This window comes from Myotis daubentonii, chromosome 4, assembly GCF_963259705.1.
Source record: "Myotis daubentonii chromosome 4, mMyoDau2.1, whole genome shotgun sequence".
Lineage (NCBI taxonomy): Eukaryota > Metazoa > Chordata > Mammalia > Chiroptera > Vespertilionidae > Myotis > Myotis daubentonii.
Genome location: NC_081843.1, coordinates 116,850,905 through 116,872,751, shown reverse-complemented (window position 1 = coordinate 116,872,751; position 21,847 = coordinate 116,850,905). Strand labels below are relative to the sequence as shown.

The window sequence follows — 21,847 nt, the reverse complement described above, 5'->3', positions numbered from 1 at the left end:
CCACAGATGCACATACCTCAGCCTCTCCTCTAAGTCACACGATGGATGTTACCTCCCAATCAAATGGCCTTGTTCTTAGAAACCTTTAACTTCCCAGCCACGTACGCCAGCATCATGGGAAACCAGCACTTCAGTCGATGATGATCAGGAAACAGAGACTTTTTTTAAAATATATTTTTTTATTGATTTCAGAGAGGAAAGGAGAGGGAGAGAGAGATAGAAACATCAATGATGAGAGAATCATGGATCGGGTGCCTCCTACACGCCCCCTACTGGGGATCGAGCCCACAACCCAGGCATGTGCCCTTGACCGGAATCGAACCTGGGACCCTTCAGTCCACAGGCCGACACTATCCACTGAGCCAAACCAGCTAGGGAGGGCCAGAGACTTGTCTATAAAATTTTGAAGACCCCAGCCAGTGTGGCTCAGCTGGTTGAGCGTGGACCTGGACACTAGGAGGTTGTTGGTTCTGTGCCGGATCAGGGCTACATGCTCGGGTTTTGGGCTCAATCCCCAGTAGGGGCCCTGCAGGAGACAACCAATCAATGTTTCTCTCATCAATGTTTCTATCTCTCTCTCCCTCTCCCTTCCTCTGTCTCTAAAAATCAATAAAAAACATTTGTAAAATCCATTGCATTTCTATACACCAATAATGAACTATCAGAAAGATAAATTAAGAAAACAATCCTATTTACTGTGGCATGAAGAAGAATAAACTACCTAGGAATAAATTTAACCAGGAGGTGAAAGACCTGTACACTGAAAAGTGTAAGATAACGCACTTAAAGAAGATAACTCTTAAAGAAGATACAAATAAATGGAAAGAGATTTTATGCTCATGGATTAGAAGAATTAAAATGTCCATACTACTACCCAAAGCAATCTACAGATTTAATGCAATTCCTATTTTAAAAATACAATGGCATTGTTCACAAAAATAGAACAAACGATCCTAAAATTTGTATAGAACCACAAAAAGACCCTGAATCGCCAAAGCAACCCTGAGCAAGAACAACAAAGCTGGAAGCATCACACTCCATGAATTCACACTATTTTACAAAGCCACAGTCATCAAAATAGCATGATATTGGCAAAGGAACGGATCCATAAATCAATGAAACAAAACAGGAACCCAACAATAAACCTCTTCCTACACCGTCCACTCCTTTATGACAATGGAGCCGGGAATCACAGAACACGTCCCCCATAAGTGATGCTGGGTGAACGGGACGCCATTCCAGAGCGTGGGACGGGAATGCTACCTTAGCTCACGAAGAAAGGAGCTCAACACGGATGACATGACTGTGAGACCCAGACCCTGACACCCTGGAGGACACGGGGGAAGCTCCTTGACATTGGCCTTGACGATGATTGGGTTTGACACTAGAATGAAACTCAATAAAAGCAAGAACAAAAAACCAACAAAATCTAAACAGAAGTAACAACAACAAAACAAGTGGGAGACATCAAACTAAAAAGCAAGAGAAACAATACAATGAAAAAGCAATCTACTGAATGGAGGCAAATATTTCCAAATATACCTGATAAGGGTTTAATATTCAAAATATGTAAAGAGCTCATACAACTCAATAGCAAAAATTCCAATTAAAAATGGACAGGGGATCTGAACAGACATGTTCCCAAAGAGGACGCACAGCTAGGACCTCGTGGCGCAATGGTAGCCTGTCTGACTCCAAAGAGGACGCACAGATGGCCAGTAGGTCCAGGAAAGATGCTCAAAGCCACTGGTCACCAGGAAATGCAAGTCCAACCACCGGGGAGGCTGCCTCACAGTCAGCACAGGCGGTGAGCACCACATAGCGGACAAGCAGGAAGTGTCGTCAGGATGTGGGGGACGGGAGCCCCTGTGCAGAGCCTTTTCTCCTGGAGTAAGAACGGGGGCCCGTACTGGGTCACAGTTGGGCAGCCCCGTTTGCCTCTGTGAGGGGCCTGGATCCTCATGATGCCCGAGTGTGGGAGGACCCACTCGCCCTGGAGAGTGTGCGGGTTCCCACGGCCCGGCTGACCATCTCCCCCAGCCCACTCCCCCACGCAGCTGGCCTCGGGGACTGCCAGCTCCCCTCCTCGTCCGGTGCCACTTACCAAGCTGTTCCCCCAAACGCCGGCCCCTCTCCACCGAGACGACACGCTCGTCCTCCATGTCACACTTGTTCCCCACCAGGATCACCTGGGCGTTATCCCAAGAGTAGGTTTTGATCTGAGTTGACCTGAAAGAAAAAGAACAGGCAAAAAAGTGATCAGAAGACAGTGGAACAGCACAAAATGAAGGAGGAGAAATATATCCCACACGTGATGGTAACAGCAAAAAAGGCCCAAATTTGGAATTACTTAGTCTAGTAAAATATCACCCATCAGTACTCGTCAGGGATAACAAGTCAAAAATGAAAGTACCAACGCAGCCAGCGTGGCTAAGTGGTTGAGCGTCGTCGACCTATGAACCAGGAGGTCAGGGTTTGATTCCTGGTCAGGGCACATGCCCAGGTTGCGGGTTCGATCCCCAGTGCGGGACGTGCAGGAGGCAACCCATCAATGATTCTCTCTCATTATTGATGGTTCTATTTCTCTCTCTCACTCCCCTCCTCTCTGAAATCAATAAAAATGTGTTTTTAAAAATGAAAGTACCAAAGGTGCTGTGTGAAGGATTCTTCTGCACTTGATGAGCTGACATTACGACGATTCCTTCCTTTTCCCACACCCACCTTCACAGCTGGCCCAATGTGCCCAGACAGTCTCTGCTTTAGGAGAAAAAGTCTCTGTTTTAGGAGAAAAAGTCGCATTTTCTGAGAAACCCCTCAGTTCCAGGAAATCCATCACACACAACCTGTCAACTGGGCCTAGGAATGGGGAGTCAATGGTAATTTTTAAAATGATTTATAAGAACTAATAGTCATTTTTAAGATAAAAATGCCAGGTTGATCAATATCAAAATTATAATACAATGGGCTGGTGCTTTAACTGACTATAAACGGGGAAACCTAGAATTCAGAATAAATTTCCATGTGACCAACTTTTGATTTTAACTTGGATAATAATTCCAACAGGCAATATTTGCAGGTGCTACTCTAACCGGATACATTCGTTACATTAATTAACCCTTAGAGTAACTCAGGGCGAGAGGGTTCAACCCCCACTTCACAGCTGAGGAACGTGAGTCCTGGGGTGGGTGAACCATTTGTCCGTGATCACTCGGGAGAGAGGCAGGTCCGCAGCCCAGACCCCCCGCACCGCTTGTCACAGGTGGGCAGAGGGTTCCGCAGACCTTCAGAGCTCGGGTGTCACAGGAGCAGGTCTTCAATCTCCCTTTGTGAGGGCGGCGACCTTGTCAAGGACAAGACTCAGGTGGGAGACGTACCTCGCACTGAGTGGTCAGGAGAGAGTGGACACGTCAAAAAGCAAAATACTTGATGAAAGTTTACAGGAAAAGATCTGCAAAGTGTGAAGAAGGGAAGCTTGCGTCTGTCCTTACCAGCAAGTTCCAGATCCTTCGGGATTATGAAACGGAAAATAGCGATGAGCTCCCCCAACTTGCAAAGAGAAGAAAAGCAAACAGCTCTGGCCGCGGAGGGAGGTGCACCAGGAAGGGGCGCACACCAGGAAGGTTTGACTCAGGGCACTGGACCCAGCGCAGCTTTCAGATGAGATGGAACCATCCGGTGAATGTGACCATGGCTCCATCTCAGGGGGCACCAGGTTTTATCAGGACAATCCGGGGATGTGAGCTTCCTAATTCTGGTGCCTGAGGTAACGCACCCGTTTAGCGACAGCAAGACGCAGCGCATGCCCATAACCAGGAGCAGAGGCAGCGATCTAAACGGTGCTTTCCTCTCGCCTCTGCTGTGCGGGTCCATGAAAATGGTGGATTGCGGTGAACTAAGGTGTAAAATAGATCCTGCACACGGAGGGACCTGAACTGCAAGTGCTCACATCGTGTGACCAAGGAATCCCACAGGTTCCTTCCAGGAGCTCAGGCTGAAATGGGTGCCTCGGGGTGTTTAAGTTGCCCGCCTGCTCCCATGTGTCTTCAGAGCCACGGCCTGGCCTGGTGCAGGGGGGCCTGGGCATCCCCGATTCCCAGAGAAGGTCACCCGAGGGGGCAGTCACCCTGTGAGGAGGGGTGGCCAAGGTCAGGGACAGGCTTTCCGGATGGGAGGACCTGTGCTTGTGTGATCGGCCTCCTCTGACCTCGGCAAACCCACCCCACGCTGGTGATGTCGACACAACTCTCACCAGGGTCGTGGGGTGCTCCCTTCTCAGCACCTCAGGGTCTGGGCTCCATAGGACTGCCAGCGTGCACACCTTCCCATCCCCTCACCCCGGGAAGAGGTGAAGACGTGCCCACCCTGTGAGGAGACCAACACGCAGGATGGGCGTCAGCCTGTGTTCCTCAGCCTCAGGGCTTCACAGCAAGGCTCCCACCAACCGGGGCTGCAGGGGGCTCAGGAGGTCACCCCGACTTCCTGACTCGCAAGCATCTCTTCACAGACAGACAGTCTCAGTCCCAGGTGAGGCCATTCTTCCTCCCAAACCAGCTCGACGCATCCTGACCCCTATCATCTCAATAACGATGCATTTTTTCCACTAGAGAATCTCAAACTTTGTCTCCCGTTCATATCCTGAGACTGAAGTCCTTCCCAGGAAAATCCCTGCCCGGAGTGAGCGGTGTGCCTGTTGGGATGGGAGCGGGTCCTCCTCTCCTGCGTGTTTCCACGTGTTCACTGTCTGGATCATTGCTGTATTTTGTAAAACGACTCGCCTGCAAGGGGGATGCTTTCAATCCCACTAGGGACCACCTTACTTCTTTGTTGGACACGGACACACGTGCACCGAACGTGGCTGCCACCACTTACTGTGCGTGTGAAACGATGATTCATTTCCCAGTCGCTGCAGCAGCTCCTTTGGGATTTACTTTAAACTCAACGAGATTAATGGGATCAGAAGATGCTGGTCACCATGGTTACTCAGCAAATGGCAATTAAGGCCGACCCTACCAGGACCGTTCACAGTCATTAAAAATCTGTTGTCATTTAGTGAAACACAAAACCAAAACAACCCCCTCCATGTTTACGTATTTTCCACGTTTGTGTGTTTTTTCTTTCTCCCTAAATACAGTCACACACACACACACACACACACACGCACACACACACGGTTTTTGTTGGTTGGGTTTGTTCTACAACGCAAGGCAGCAGGGGAGGAGTTTTCCATGCTTGACACAGAGATGACTGCCCTCGGCACAGAAGGCGATGATGTAAGTCCATTCCTCCCGTGCTGGGCAGCAGTCACTCCCAGGGGCCCAGCCTGTGCCCCTGAGCACATCCAGCTGGTCACAAGGCCCAACCCAGTGCCCACCACGGGCCTCGTAGCCAAGAACTGCTGGCCTCTAGGCGTCTAATGGGGCCGCGTGCGGGACATGAGGCACCGGGAGCTGCCCTCCCGGCCCCACGCAGGGGACAGGCCTCAGCGAGGCCGTCCAGTCCTGGGAGCTCGCCGTCACGCACCCCCTTCCCTCGTTCTCCCAGCACCTGGTGGCTCACTGCTCCGTGGACTCCGGATTCGTGAGGGAGTTTCCCAGCCCCCTGCAGCTCAACACACAGGACTGGCCCCTCAGGTTATGTTTCAAACATCCAATCAGTTACTCATTCAATGTTTCTTGGCCCTTCGAGAGCTCTGAACAATGACTCCCACTTAGAACATCCCCTCAGAACCCCCGGGACCTGATCCTAGGATTGGAAACAGTCCATGTGTCTGCCTGTGCCCTGGCTGGGACCGGGCGCCTCTGCCCGTTTCTCACCCGGAGGAAGGAGCCTGGCCGCAGGAGGCAGCTGGCTGGCGGCAGGTCCTGTCCTTGCTGCTGGGCCCAGGCTGTGGGCCCTGAGTCCCGCTGGCCGATACACACGCTGCGTCTCTACCTGAGCCATGGGATTTCTCAGCCAACGGGGGGACGATGTAGCGCAAGATGCGTCCAAAGTAAAAACACACAGGACCGAGTTGTTCATCTTCACGGGCTGTTTGTACAGCTGGGTCATAGAGACCAGTCTGCAAAACCTAAACAAGCAAACGGCCAGAAGCTCCATGAGATACACTTCCCCAGAGGATTAAGATCAACACATGAGAGTCCAGTTCAGTCCGACGAGACTAGAACTGCTGGGGTTAGAGCTCTTGTTGTCCTGAGCCGGGTCTCGTCAGGATCCCAGGGTGATGGTTCCAGTCCGGGGGCCGGGGCCCAGGGGCAGCGATTCGGACATCAGGCGCTGCTGAGGTGCCCACGATGGAGACCTGCCGCCTGGCCTCATCCAGGGCAGGCCAGGCCTGTGTCTGCAGACGCCAGGCACACAGACCTCTCTGCTCCGCACAGCCACCTGGTCCGCAGGAATTCTCTCCCTTCTTAAAGACAGTCAGGTGAGGCGAGCAGACAGGGTGGAGTCCCCCAGGTGCCAGTCTGTGGGGCTTGCCTCACGCTGGGGCGAGGACCCTGTTGGCTTGTGAGGCCTAAAGCCCCAGCAGCAGCAGGGCCAGCAGCCTCTCGCCCCTCGGACGGACGAGCTTCCCCACCCTCCAGCCCTTCCTGCCTTTCTCCTCCCTCCCGGGGCCCTGACCCCACTGGTTTCCACTTGAGGGAACTTTTTTAAAAGACAACCTTTCCTTCTAGCTTGAGGAAATTTTCCCTAAAATAAGCTGTTTTATCCAGCTGTCTACATTCAGTCAGTGTTGGTTCTTTTCACATCATAAGCTGATGGGCTATAAAATTCTGTGCTCTAGCAATTTAGAAAGGACTCAGCTCCGGATATAAACTGTGAAGACAAAGATTTACATAAATTACCATATTAATATACATATTTAAAGTTATCAGTTTATGAAGTACGGAAAGATAAGAAAACAATTTTAATTCTAGCAGAGCATCCATTTTTTCACGTTGCTTAACCCTTTGAGTGCCAACAAATATCCTAGGAACAATGCTAAAACTGCCAAGGCATTTTTGCTGATTTTACAGCGGATTAGGAAAAAAATTATGATAGCGCTCCCAGCACTTTTGGCGAAAAACAGGAGGAGCATATCCAATCAGGGAGTGCTGGGCTGGGGGCCACAGCTACACTGTCCTTCACTCCTGAACGCCAGGTAACAAATCTGTCAAAGATGCGACCCAGAGGCTGCAGGCTGAGGGGAGGCGTTGGATGAGAGGTGGGCTTAGGGATGGAACCGGAGATAGAGATAGTTGTTGTCCTACGATTTGCTCATAAAAAGGAGTGTTTTGACATTTTGACATCAGCAGCTGATGGGCTGTATCCACAGGACCCTGTCATACTGGCTTTGTCACCACGTTTCACTTCAGAGCAACGAAGCTGATTTGAATATTTGGGAAGCCAACAGGCGTCGTCATGGCGGGTGTGGCCGTGGCGGGTGAGCACCCCTCCCGTCGCCTTTAGGAACGTTTTCTACAACGTGCTCTTCCACAAGAAATACAATACAATACTATATTATTCAAAACTCTATATTCAATCCATCATTTTAGCATCTAGTTTTCTGTGTTTTGTAATGTGCATTATAGATTGGCACAATAGTATGTGCTCATTATTTATAAATAAATAAAGGAATGCTTTATAATAAAGAATCTGGTCAGTCTTTGTCCCTAGTTCCTGGGAGGTAACCTCTAAACCAGTAGTTCTCAACCTTGGCTGCACATAGAATCACCTGGGAATCTTTTTAAAACCCTGATTTCTGGGCCTCATCCCCCAGAAATTCTGTTTCTTTGTTATGGGGTGGGGCCACAACATTAGTAACAAAGAAACAGAATTTCCGGAGGATGAGGCCCAGAAATCAGGATTTTAAAAAGATTCCCAGGTGATTCTAATGTGCAGCCAAGGTTGAGAACCACTGCAAAGCCTTACTATTTCCAAAGTGACTGGAGTGTCTGTTATTCATGATGGGTCTCCAAAGCACACCTGATGGTTTATGCTAATGAGATGACTCACCTGATGGTTTATGCTAATGAGATGACTCACCTGATAGTTAATGCTAATGAGATGACTCACCTGATGGTTTATGCTAATGAGATGACTCACCTGATAGTTAATGCTAATGAGATGACTCACCTGATAGTTAATGCTAATGAGATGACTCACCTGATGGTTAATGCTAATGGAATCAGAATTGGGGAGGGGTGGTCATGCCAGGCAGACCAACCATGTGACCAGACAGCTAGCACTCTGCGGAGGAGGTCAGCCTACGTAGTGACGCCCCATGAAGGTTGGGCATCAGACCTAGGGGAACCCCCTGGATGGCAACGTCTCCCCAAGGACCGCCGGGCCCCCACCTGGACCCTCCCGATCTCGCAGTCGCCATCGCTCCCTTTGGCTGGTTCTGAGTTGTATCCTTTTGTTATAATGAAACAAACCAGAATGGTAAGGACAGCACTTTCCTGAATTCTGTAGGTCATCCTAGCGAATTGTCAAATCTAAAATGGTTCATGGGAAACCCTGCAGTTATACCCAGGGGGTCAGGAGTGAGGGGGCCCTGGGGACCCCATGTATAACTCGTGTCTGAGGTGAGGGGTCAGGGCCAGCCCGTGGAGGACTGCGCCTTTCGCCTTCCCTGGCTCTGAGCAGGCATGTACTTTGTGACTACTCACAGCTGGTAGTTGCTGTGAGGATGGGAACGTTTGGGAACCACCCAGCTAACCACTCAGGCCCTGCGGCCTCTCTTCCCTCACTGGCACCCCTGGTGGTTGCTCTGGGAAGGAAAAGTGTCCTAAAAATGTGTGATATTTATAGATCAAAATTAGGTCACAGGACACAACACACTGAGAGGGAGGCCGAGAGCGGGGACTGTGGCACTTCTGCGGCTGTGTGGAGTGGGTGACTCTTGCTTGGGGTTTGGAAACAGGTGGTACAGAAAGGGACAGCCAAGTGGCAACAGGACGGTTTTGTCTGAATCTAACAGAGTCCCACACCGTACGCCATGACCATCTTCTCGGGCAACAAATGCGCTATTTTCTAATTTCCTCTTTTTGAATAGTTTCCTTTCATGTCTATTTATTTATGTGGGAGAGGTGCGCAGGGGTGTGGTTTACGACTGGTCACTGGATAGTTACCTTAATGAATGGAACTGCAAAGGTGCTGTTCCACCAGCGGGGAAGGAATCACAGGGCCGGAGCCCCCACCAGGGCCAGGACCCCACGCTGGTGGGTGGTGTCTGGGACTGCAGCGTGTAGACCTGTGACTTGGTCTCTCCGCTCACTTCCCAGGGCGGCTGCTCTGCCCGGGTATTAGAAGGTGGGCCCAGTGCCTGCGTGGGGACTGAGTGCGCTCACTGCGGGGCAGCAGCCTGGACGGAGATCCCATGGACATAGACGACGACCTGAACGCGCCATGAGGCCAGGCAGCCGCAAGCAAGGGGCCCGTTTCAAAGCCCAGGCTGCTCTCTACACTGGATCCTCCTTCCCACAGGTTGGCCTGATGCAACGGCACCACCAAGCCGCCCAGGAGCCACAAGGAGCGCCCAGGGCTTGAGAATGTGCTCTCGGCACAGTAAGTGTCATCGTTGTCCCTCAAGACCAATCCCCCCAAAGACAGGCAGCTAATTTAACAGAGAAGAAGGTCTATTAAAATGGAGAGACCCTGAGGGAGTTCTGGGAGAAAATGCCATTATTTGCAATAAATATTGTGACACAAAACTGCACAGACCAAGTCTGTTTCAGAGAGCAGATGACGCAGAACGGGCAGCAACATGGGTAGGAAACGCTTTCATCCGAGAGCCCAGGTCTGCCTCGGACCTTCGCGTCCCCCACGGCCTCGTGAGGTCAGGCAGAGCCACAGGACGCGCTTCCCGCCCTGGCTGCCCGCCTTCAGAGCTCGGCCAGACAGGAGGCACCCGCCCTCGGCTCCCCTCCGACAGTCTGCACGCCAACCCTAACGCCCACCTCATGCTGTCTCCACGCCAAGAGCTGGCTTCTGGGTCATTCCCCTGCCCCCCAAAACGTCCCCGCGCCTGGGCTCATGTGTGGAGCAGACACAGAGGCACACAATGTGCTTGGGCTTTTATTTCAGTTTCTGAAAGGAGCCACGTATCTTCTAAATACGAAGGCGAGTTCAGGTTGGGCTGTCTGTACAGAGAGTGTCCCACACCCGTCAGAGCAGCCTAAGAAAGGCCGTCCCTGCCCGGCAGGCGTGGCTCAGTGGTTGGAAACTAGAAAACAGCACCCAGATACCAAGAGGTCTGGGCGATTCCTGGTCGGGGCAAAGCCTGGGCTTTGGGCTCTATCCCGCTGAGGCTGTGCGGGAGGCAGCCAGTCAATGTTTCTCTTTCTCTCTCTCTCTCTCTCTCTCTCTCTCTCTCTCTCTCTCTCTCTCTCTCTCCCCCCCCCCCTTAAAAAAGAAAAAAGAAAAACAGAAATGTCACCGCTCAGATCCCGGGACAGGAGAGACTGCCGATGCCCAGGTGGGAGTGGAAACTTGGGGTCACCCTGTCACTGCCCCTCGGAGCTGCGGCATAACCAGACGGGGAGCTGAGAGGACCTTGGACCTTGACCGAGGTCAGGAAACACTGAGCAAATGCCCATTCCTCTCGGCGGCCCTCAGGCTACAGCCCTTCCCTGTCTGACGGAGGTCACCTGTGTTTCAGTGTGTCATTCACTCTGGAGAAAAAGGAGAGAAAGGTGAAGGTGCGCATGTTTGAAGGTGAAGTTCTTCCTGGTTAAGGTGCCCTGAACGGCACAGAGTGAATTATTAAACCGGCGGGAAGATGGGTCAGACTGTTACCCTTGGTCTGGTGGTTTCTAAACAACATCCATCTGCCCACCAGGTTTCCTGCCTGGGAACAGCCATCCTACCCATAGCTCCGCATCGTGCCATAAGGCGCGGCCTGTGGATGCTAAGGTGGGCATCCTCCGAGATGGCCACGCTCTCAGGACGGGAGCTCGGGAGGGTCGGGCAAGCAGGGCTGAGGCGGGTGGAAATGCCGTCGGTGCGGGAGACCCCGAGTCCCAGTGGGCGAGAGGCACCTCTGATTCGGGACTCAGGGCGTTGACCCCAGTGGGCCCACTTGGTGTTAATGAACTCAGGGACCTCCTGATCCCCCAAAGCTGGAGCTAAACTGGTTCTTCTGTAGAGAACCCGCCCGTCAGCCCTGAGGGCTGGACTCAGGCGCAGGGCCACCAGCTGCCTGTCCCTCCACCAGCTGCCCGTCCCTCCCCAGAGCTGGCGACCAGGCGGGGCCATCCAAGGCAGGAGCCCCGTGCGCACCGCGGCCACACAGGGTTTCTGACGTGTGATGCGGCTGTGTCAGAACGGCTCTGGGTTCCCTTTCCCTTCGTCCCAGACTTTTGAAACCTTTCAATTTAAAGAAAACCTGCAACAACGTGGCAGATCTGAGAAGGGGAGGGGCCTGATGGGAAACCGCAGGTTCAGGGGCACGCGGCGCCCGGGCAGCAGCGAGCTGCCATGTGGGGTCCCTCCCACGAAGCCTACGAGCCGGCTGTTGTAACACAGCTTTACTCGCAGAGCCAGTGAGGCCGGGCTGGGCGTGGGCGCCCAGGCCCACGAGGCTGAGGTTCAGGCTCCAGCCCCCACGGTAGACAGTGACCGCCCGCCACACGCTGTTTTAGATTCACAGTGATGGGTCCGGCCCCACAGAGCCAGGGGACAGGACGCCAGGCACTGAGGGACCGCATACAGGACACCACCACGATCGGGCCCATTGGCCCCTACACGCCACTCGGGGCCCCGCTGGCCCGTGGCTGCCAGAGAGGACACGTGTGAGAACACGCTACCCCATGGGCAGCCGCCAAGGGGGAGCTGCTGAGGAGGCCTCGCTGGGGGGCGCTAGCCACTCACCAGTCCTGCACGGCGTTGAAGGACTCCCCGTTGGTGATGTCGTACATCAGGATGAAGCCCATGGCCCCGCGGTAGTAGGCCGTGGTGATGGTCCGGTACCGCTCCTGGCCCGCTGTGTCCTGGAAAGAACGGACAAGCTCTGAGGACCAGGCCATGCATCTTCTGCAACGTGATGAATGACCCCCAACAGGCCCAACAGAGTCCAGCTGTACCAGCCACGCATAGCTACTATCTACCTCAGTCATGTCTTTCCGAGTCATTTTCATGGGTTAAGTCTGCAAATTATGAAAAGCTGGTTTTTTTGCAAAGATCCAGCTTACAGCACCTTCTACATGGTTCACTCCCACTGGCAGCAGGAAATAAAGTGAGAAGGAAGATGGTGCACATAACATTCCGTGTGCTCCGCGCAGTGAAGACGGAGGTCGAGTTAGCCCGTCCTGGTGCATCTCCTGTGTGATGCCAGCGCGTCATGTGGGCTACACTTAGGGGAAGGTCTCCGCGTGTACAAGCAAGTGCGGGCTCTCGGTTTATGCTGTAAAGTGAGGTCAGACCCCTTCTCTGTGCGGATGTCCCTCAGTCGCGGAGACCTGCCCCTGAGAGCCCAGCTGCTCCGAGGGTTGAGGACATGGAGTGCGTGGACCTGGCACACACCCAGTGGGAGGCAGAGCCCACAGTCGCAGGGCCCAGGCCACAGGGGAGATGGCCTGGGAGAGCCGAGTCTGGGCGTCAGCGGAATAGCCTGTGTGGTCACAGGGACTGTGTCCTGTAGCTCGAGACACCACTGCCCACTCAGCAGCACACAGGGCCTGGGGCGCCCGTGCTCCCCTTCACCCCCAGCCGGGCCCAGACTCCCTCCACAGACTCGTGCGCTTCGAACCCAGTTTGCGGGAAAGTGTGATCTGCCTGCGGCCTTCTCCCCTTCTCCTTCATGCCCAGTGTGCTCCCCAGTTACCCCAACACTCAATAGGCCTGAAGGGAAAGCTAATGTGTCCAATGCCCCACAAATAGGGTCCTTGTCATCAGAGTGAAGCCAGCACCTCCTGGTCTCCCTGTGGGGATGGCTGGCCTCTCCCACTCCCGCTGGGACGCTACCCCGCCCTGGGCTAGCAGAGGGGTCTCAGGGCTGCTCACAATGTCCCTGATTGGAGTGGTGCAGTCTGCTTGCCCCTGCGAGTTCAGAGAAGGTGGTCAAACCAGACTAAAGAAATGTGCACATGATTTGGGAGAGCCAGCAGGTGTGAAACGGGAGCTGACGATCAGCTGAGGCCGTGGTGGACAGGGATCAGGCTGCCCTGATTAGAGGTGTTTATTCGATAACATTAGGGAAATAAGGCTCCAGAGGTCAGATGAACACAGAGCACAGAACCCAAAAGAGCAAAACTAAAGCAACCCTGTGTGGGAGCTTTCAGAACCCGCCAAGGGCAGGGAGACAAGCACAGGCCCCACCACATGGGAATCTGGGATTCCTCAGATGCAGAGAAGCCCTGTAGGTGAAACGGATCCAGTCGATGCTGAGCTGGAAGACACCCGCACTGTACCAGAGACCACGGGCAATGGCTTTAATACACTAAGTGGTGGTAGAAACCATTACGGAGTAGGTTAAATATTCTGATTTTAAATTTTTTTGTAAACAGGTACATAAATAGCTAATTTTTTATAAAAGAGTTGAGTCCCAAGTATAATACTATAAAGGCAATACTGCATAGCTTCACACCTATATAGAAGCAACCTAGCCATTACTTAACAAACACTTTTGTACTTTTCTTGGTATTTTATAAATGAGAGAAAACATGGATATCATACACGGCATGTAATTGGGACAAATGCTCACAATGACTCAGCAGAAAGGAGACAATCTGAACAGGTTCTCACAGACTATGTTTGGGAAACAAGGTAGAGTGGGAGACTGAGCGCTATAGTTAGCTCATCAGGGAACAGAACAACTCATAACAACTCATTCTGTCTTAAAACTCCCACAGCGACGTGAGTCCAGATCCCCAGTTGTCTATCAATCCCTTTTCTACTGTGAATGAACCTTCTTCTTCTCCAGGTAAAAGATCCTCTGGCAGCAACTGAGCAGCTTCCTCACAGGCGAGGACCCGCCCCCTCCCGCCCTCCGCACAGCATCCTCTACCCATCCCAGCGCAGAAACAGCCTGGAGAGGCGCTGGGGCTCGGTGCCCTCTCCCCCGTCAGGCACATCCTCATCGTGTGCGGGGGGACAATGACGTCACCTCTTCCTCCTGACCTCTTCCCTGTGGCTCCCCTCAAAGATGTTAATTTTATTTATTTTTATTTTTAAAAATATATTTTATTGATTTTTTACAGAGAGGAAGGGAGAGGGCATCGATCAGCTGCCTCCTGCACACCCCCACTGGGGATGTGCCCGCAACCAAGGGACATGCCCCCGACCGGAATCGAACCCGGGACCCTTCAGTCTGCAGGCCGACGCTCTATCCACTGAGCCAAACCAGTCAGGGCAAAGACGTTAATTTTATTTTGACAGTAAAGAACCAGCCCCGGTGTCATAAACACACCAATTCCGCACGGAGCACATGGAGGTTTTGCAGGGCAAAGTCATGACTGAAATGTTACAGGAAACCACAGGGCAGAGACCCATCAGGTGTCGCAATTGAACACAAGAGAGAGGAGGACAAACACAGTGTTCAGGAACGAGCATCAAAGCTTTTAGAAGCTCTGAAGGCCCAGCAGGGGCAGGACCCTCATTTTGTCTTAAACCCAGAAACACCATCTAACTAACTGGAGTTGTTGTCACGGGAAAGCTCTCAGGGAGAATGGGAAACGCACCGGGCAGGGGAGTGAGTGAGAAATACGTACAGAGAATTCCCTCCAAGGGCAGGAGAGGACGGCGAAGCTGAAGCTGGCCTGCAATGGTTTGGGTATTGAAACCATTTCAGGGTGACAGGCTCATTAGCTTTTCTCTCCTGTGACATCAGGGAGAAAATGGGGTCAGAAAGCGCTTCACTGCATCAGCCATTTACGATGAGGGCGGAGGTGATATTAGAAAGAAAAGAACATTGAGCACTGGCAACTGCCCCTCCCGTAACCACAGGTGGCAGCAGGAGCGGGAGGAGAGTGAACGGTCCCTCCCCTTCCTTTGCTGGGAAATGGCTCCAAGCCCTGGCTTTGGGCTGCTCCCTGCCCAGCTGATCCGAATAACTGGGCCACCTGCTGATTTTCCATGAAAACAGGCTCCTGCGATGGGAACCACCTGAAATCTCTTGCAGAGAAAACAAGGGACGAAAGTATGACTGAAACGAAAGCTTTCTCCCAGGAGCTGGTTTTCGCCTCCCTCTCTTTAAGAAAATAAATCCCTTCAGTTGGTTTAAATATTTTGATTCTCAATCAGGTTTTTAGAAAAATGTTTGGCTTTAATGACAGGTTTGATTAGCAAACACTTGACTATCTGTCAAGAAAAAGACTGAAATGGGAAACATTTGCAGCTTGAGACATAGTAGCTGGGAACATTTCAGTTTGAATTTTGGCATTTTTGTCTTTGTCTTGAATTTATTTCTCTGATACTACGTGTTTTTTCTTTTAAACTCTGTGTGCTGCATTTTCAATCCCCGTGGAGGTCCTGCAGAGATAAGAGGCAGTTTTAATACTGAGGAAACAGCTTTCACTTGTAAGGTCTGGGCTATACTGTAATTTGGTTTTTGTCTTGGTGGTTACTTTTCTCTGTATTGGATTACATGGAAAATGGAAGTAACCATTAGTAAAGAAACATAAATACTATCACCATAATCAAAACACATGTATTGAATGTCCACACAGAGAAGAACAGATTGAAGGGCAGGCAATCCTGTACATGATGAAGTGGGTAATTTTCTAGTTGGAGAGACCAAACCAAAGCACATTGTTGTTGACTGGTCAACAAGAGTAATCACATGTGTTAAAGGGAACAACATGCACCAGCCCAAAGAGAAAGGCCACAGGCTGGAGGCTGGGGAGACGGCAACACACAGAACGCGTCCTGAGCCAGTGAATGTCCAAACGCACAAGCCCGTGGGCATCAGCATTCAAGCAGGAGTGGCCCCTTGACCTGGACTTTGCTACATTTTACCTGTAGGAATTACTCTGAATTATCAAAGCAAAGTGAAATGATGGGCAGTATCTTGACTATATAATGACTCATTCATTCATTCAATAAACATTTAGTGAATGCCTATTACCAGTTAGGGACTGTGCCAGGTATGTGTTAAATTCCTTTTATCTATTCTAGATATATTTTTGCACATTTTAAAATTCTACACCTAAGAGCATTCATTAATCAGATGTCACATTCTCTACATGTCTACGAAAGATGAGGTAACTTGTGAAAACATCATTTCTGAAGAACCAGAGAGCATAGCAACGTAAAATGGCAACCGAGACCACTCCGCCGGCTCCATGGTGAGCTGTCCCCTCCTAGCACTGCCAGGGGTTCTATTAGGAAACGGACTGTGACCTCATTTGGAAATAGGGTCTTTGCAGGTGGAGACAAGTTAAGTTCTCAGGGAAGAGTGTGGCCCTGATCCTATGACACAGTCCCTTGAAGAAGAGAAAACAGACACAGGCCCACGGGCGCCACAGAGGCAGAGGCAGAGTCCAGTGATGCAGCCACAGCCATGGACACCAAGGCAAGGACTGGGGCAGCTGCCACAGCTTGACCGAGCCTGACAGACCTGGCCCTGCCGACACCTTCATAAAGGTTCGTGGCTTCAAAACCACGAGTCCACAATATCTGCAGTTTTAAGCCACCCATTGGGGCTTCATTACAGCAGCCCTAGGACCCTAGGAGCCCGGTTTGCAATCTTTATGATCAGGGCAAAAGCAATATAAATGTCACAGCTTCCCACACACACTCACTGCTTAACAGAAGAGAAAAGATAGAAAATTAGCAGTGACTTGTGAAGGAGTTGAACATAGTTTCCCTGTGTGAATTCATGTAGTTATGCTAAAATGTATTAATATATTCCCTTTATGTGAAATAATTCTGGTCAGAAAAAGGTGAGGTGATGTATCTTATTGTCTTAAGACCCTGGCCGCTGTGGCTCAGTTGGCTGAGCATGGTCCCATACAGCCAAAGGCTGCCAGTTCAATTCCAGTCAGGGCACATGCCCGGGTTGTGGGCTCGATCCCCGGGTGGGGTGGGGGGTGCAGGAGGCAGCCGATTGATGTTCTGCTCTAACATTGATGTTTCTCTCTCCCTCTCTCTCTCTAAAAATCAGTAAGAAAAGTAAAGAGATGGATCTTCCCATCTCAGCACGAATGTGCAGATATTGGAGCAACACCGCTGCCTGTGGCCGAGGTTCCACCCAGAGGCTGAGCCGCTGCCACGGGGACCCTCGCACGCTGGCCACGAGGCCAGGCCTCCACCAGAACCTGCAGAGCGCGGGCTGCACACGGCACTTCTTTTGTCCGATGTTCCTTTCCCCGAAGCTGCATTTACTGTTTTTATTTCCATAAAAGAGGCAGGCACAGAGCAGCATGAACTAGAGTCTTAAAAACAGGGAGGGAAACAGGATGCTTAAATATTTTATGCTTTCCCATTGAACGTTTATTTTTGGAATGAAATAAAAATGTTTTCCCCTTACCTCAGGCAGTTAATCTGTGAAAATTTACAAACCCTGCTTCCCTGCTGACCTTGTGCAAAGTCAGGCTGGATTCATTTACACGCTCTCAGATGCTCAGGCACCGGAAGCTAGCCCGGCGTCAGGAAAGAGAGGAGTAAGCGGGCCGGCAGGGAGGCCTCCCTGTCCACCGTCCCCGACCGGCCCTTCCCCAGCGGATCTACCCTCAAATCCCCCGTGTCGGGCTTTGAGATGCCCAGGTCTTCACTGGCAACAGCATCCGCTTCTGACTAAAACCCACTAGGCTGAGCCTGAGGCGCAAGGATAGAACTTGACCTGTTATTTCTGGCGGTGTTTCCATGGCAACTGTCTTTCCTGGGGCGGGGGGTGGGGGGAGCTCTGACCACGGCGGCGAGACCCCCACAGCTGGTTCTCTCAGGGAAGCTGGGGACCTTTTCAGTAAAATGACCTGAATCTCAGAGAACGCTTCCGGATCCGAATGAAACGTACAGCCAACCGAGTAAAGGCGACTTCACTCACGAGTGCTTGGTGAGACGATGACCACAAAGGCAGAGAGAGGCACCGTTCTGCCATCTTTCTGGCTGATCTTTGGGACACACTCCCCCGTGGGCCTCAACGTTGTCAGAACATGGGGCGCAGACACCTCAGCGCAGGCAGCTCAGAGCTTCCCTCAACGCTGGTGACTGTCTTCTCATGGGTGCAACTCAAGATGCTCCCGGATCAGGTGCTCTGGTTAGAGGACAGGACTTTTACTGCTGCCCCAGAACAGGCAGCGAAGGCTCCAACCAGACCCTCCCAAGGCTGGGTGGCTGCAGGGCCGACAGCTGGCGACGTCCCCCTGTGCTTGTGCAGGGGTGTCTGGGACCGGAGAGGCTGGGGGTGGGGGTGGGTGGGTGAGGGCGCTCCCGTTTATTCAGAGCAGGATCCATCGCTGACACAGGAGAGGCAAATGCGCGATCCAGGGCCCAGCTGGCCGAGTGACTAAACCCTCCTGATCACCTTCCGGCTAAACAAGGACAATGTCTGCCTCCTCAAGGCTGTGGTAAGGACCAGGCTTCTCGCACACACTTGGGGAGCAATACCTGGGGCTTCCTGCTTTTTTCCTGTTTGTTTGTTTTCCTTTTCCAAGGCAGCCATGTGTGGGCGACAGCAGCTCCGAGACGCACATGCTGTGAGGCTTTAGAAATACCACCGAACCTCTCTGAGCATCAGTTTACAGATTTCCAAAAGGGAATCAATAGCTAATGCCCAGCTGAAGTGTAACTGCCAGTGAGAGAAGGTCTTTAAGCTACAAACTGCTGTCGGTGGTGCATTCTCATGCCCAGCTCTGCTCCTTAATGACAGTAAAGAACTGCGCCTGGCAAGTCCCCAGAGGAAGTGGCTGTTACTCTGCATCTGGATGGCTCAGCAGAACCCCAGTCCTTCCTTCCCATCCCCAGGGAGGAGGGGGGTGAAGATGCCAGTCCTTCCGAACCACCCGGCGACACCCGCTCCACAGCCCTCACTTACACCGCCTGACCCTGCTCCTGGTTTCACATTCTTGCTTTTAAGTTTTTGTTGGAACCTCACGGAGGCAAAGGGCCTTCAGGGTTCCACTGTTTCCAGGTTAAAGCCATGATTCCCTGCCGGTAGTGGAGGAAAATCATGTGACAGTGAGTGCTATGCCCACGCTCACAGGGGACGGGAAGGGAAAATGTGGAAGCAGGTGCTGGAGACAGGTTGCAGCATCTGCCACGTGCTCTGGGGCGGCGGGCTGTGCACCTGCCCGGGCAAGAGCGTAAGTGCTTCTCTGACCCTGGGGAGGCTGCAAAGCCTGGAAATGGAAGCATTTCTCTTTCAGGTGGTCTAAGCCTTTATTAGTTTCTAAATAAGTAGCCCTCATCTTAAATTATTTTTAAACTATAATGAGGTAGTACAGGCAAATGGGCCATTTAAACACCGGAGGCAATCTGGGCTGCTGAGTACTGTCAGTGGGAAACAGGAAGCCCACCGCCTGGCTCTCGGGAGCAGGGACACACGGCTGTCACAGCCTGGGGAGCCTCCATGGGTGACCCCGTGACCCCACATTTCTGCGGGACTTTACAGTGTTTCACAGAGTCATCCAGGGCCTCCTCCGGGCAGCTCACTGCACACAGGCTCCAGAGCCCAGCCCAGCAGATGGCAGCCTGGCTGCTGCCTCCATTTTCTGGTTCTGCTGAATCCATAGACCAATGGCTTCTGCTGCTGCAGTGATTCTCTCTTCCCAGGGCCCAGGGCCAGCTGATTGCTTTGCTGACTTACAAAATGAGAACTTAAACATTCCGTACGTGATGTGTAGTTATTTTATTCGGGTTTTTTTTCTTTTTATCTAAAAGTACTTTGAGAGCAGAGATTCCCTGAAGAAATATCTTTTCACCCAACATGAGGTCCAGTAACCAGATAGTTAGAGAAACACTGAAGACCACGGGAAGCGCGAAGGATGTGATTGTAAAAATGATAGTTATGTTCTCCTCTGCACCGAAGACGCTGGTCTTAAATATGACGCTGCTGCTCGCTGGGCACGACCACCCATGAAACGGGCACAAGGAGACTCGATGGCTAACCCCTGGCTGAGTCTGACCTGGCACCATGGGAGCCTGTGGGCAATCGGCGAGCACAGCGCTGCTGACAGACGCACCTGCCTGGGCTGAGCAGGGGCCACTCCTACTCGGACGGGACGGAGTGTCACCTGGAGAGGTTCTAGCAGGAGGGTGGGAGAGCCCCCTTAGACATCTGAGCCACACAGCCGCTGACTCAGACAAACTGAGGTCACTGTGCGCTCAGCATAGCTCCTCTGTGGCTGCAGCTCTGGGACGGAGAGTCCAGCCGAGATCCCTCGCGCACTTCACTGGGACACCCTTTGGTTGGTTTGTCCTTATCTAGTTCCTCAGGCGCTCGGTGTTTGTAATACGTGCTGTTGTGTAGGACCGCTGTGCTGTGCGAGAGATCCCAGAATCTACGCATCTACCAGGGGCAGGTTCGTCCCTCACCGAGCTCTCTCACCCCCTCCCGCTCTCGGAAGCCACCATCTGGCCCTGCTTCTCCCAGTTGGTTAGTTCAGGCCCACGAGTAGGTGACATCGCACCGTGTGCCCACACGGCTCCTGTGTCTTTACCGTGGAGCCTGGGCTCTCAGGACTCCGTGGTGGGTTATACTCAGCTGCTTGGATGACGAAGAAGAATGTCCTCCCTGGAGACAGAACACCCTGCAGGTTATCCTGGGGGAGCCCTTCCGTGGGGGCTGCCGCTTCGTCTTATCTGAGAGCCCAGCAGGCAGGGGGGACGCGGGCATGAGCCATTAGCAGAGACGGCAACGCTGGGCAGCTATCTAATTACGTTACAGCCGCATGTTCCTCTTTAAACAATAAAATGTGTTTTTATAAAGAGACTGGCTTCAGGATGTGCCATTAAAGAGTAAATGGCAAGGACTAACATGCCATCTGCTTGGTGAACCCAGGGCTCAAGTGAGCCCCTCCTCCAAGCATGCCCCAACCTGAGAAGGGGGGTGCACCTGCATTCAGCGTTCTGCCAGGAACAGGGGAGGGGGTGCCCCATCTTCCTCGGACTCACCAGCACCTCGGGGAGCTCCCTCATCTCCCCAGTTTCAGTGCCGAGACAGAATCGCACAACATTAAGGTCTCTTTCAGACGAAGCTTTCTACAGAAGTTTATTTCAGGGGCAAAGTTACATTCCCACTGCAGACCCCAGAAAGCTATCTGGTACATGGATTTTTTAAGAGCTTATGAATTTCAGTGCAGTGATTCTCAAACTTTTTTATGCAGCCAAATTAGTTAAAGTGGAAATTCCTGCCCCCCCCCCCCACATTAGGGATGAATCCGGGGCACAGGGTGCAGAGCCCGCCAGGGATTCTGGGGTGCCAGCCAGCACCTCACCCAGATGCGCTCCTGGCTCAGAAGAAACAAAGTGATTCCTTCGGATCCTGGCTTTAATCCCTGGGAAAAGCGCTCAGCCGGAAATTAAGACACAACCACGCCGAGAAAGACGTGCCCTCGGGAAACTGATTGCGAAGAAAACACTCCATGTTGCTCACCGGGGAGGGCAGCTCTAGCTGCCGCAGACAGGCTCTGCGCACCCCGTCTCCTTTTACTAAAGGCCCCTTACATCGCCCTCCCACGGAAGCCACGGCACTTACCAACAGGTGACATCTGGTTACCCACACGGCTGCCCTGAGCCCCTGTGAAGGCTCCTGCCTCTGACCTACACTCACTAACCAGGTCAATGTCCAGACTGTTCCCAGCAGGTGACAGAGTTCTCCTGTTTGACCCTGGTCTTTAAGAACTAAGTGTGTAGCTCTAGAGATCAAAAGGTGATTAAGTAAAAATGGATAAACATTCAGTTACTAGTATCTCTGGAGGGTTGATTTACA

The 21,847-nt window shown here is 52.2% G+C and overlaps 1 protein-coding gene across 3 annotated transcripts in view; it reads right to left on the bottom strand.

Annotated features, from left to right (window-relative positions):
• The window catches only part of RAB3C (RAB3C, member RAS oncogene family), a 54,590-nt gene that overhangs the window by 10,665 nt on the left and 22,078 nt on the right, over positions 1-21,847 (bottom strand). For all 3 annotated transcript variants that reach the window (XM_059695075.1, XM_059695073.1, XM_059695076.1), the window contains exons 3-4: positions 11,851-11,969; positions 2,105-2,229 (exon numbers count right to left, since the gene is read on the bottom strand). In XM_059695075.1, coding sequence (XP_059551058.1) covers positions 2,105-2,229; positions 11,851-11,969 — 244 coding nt within the window. The remainder of the gene's footprint in view (positions 1-2,104; positions 2,230-11,850; positions 11,970-21,847) is intronic.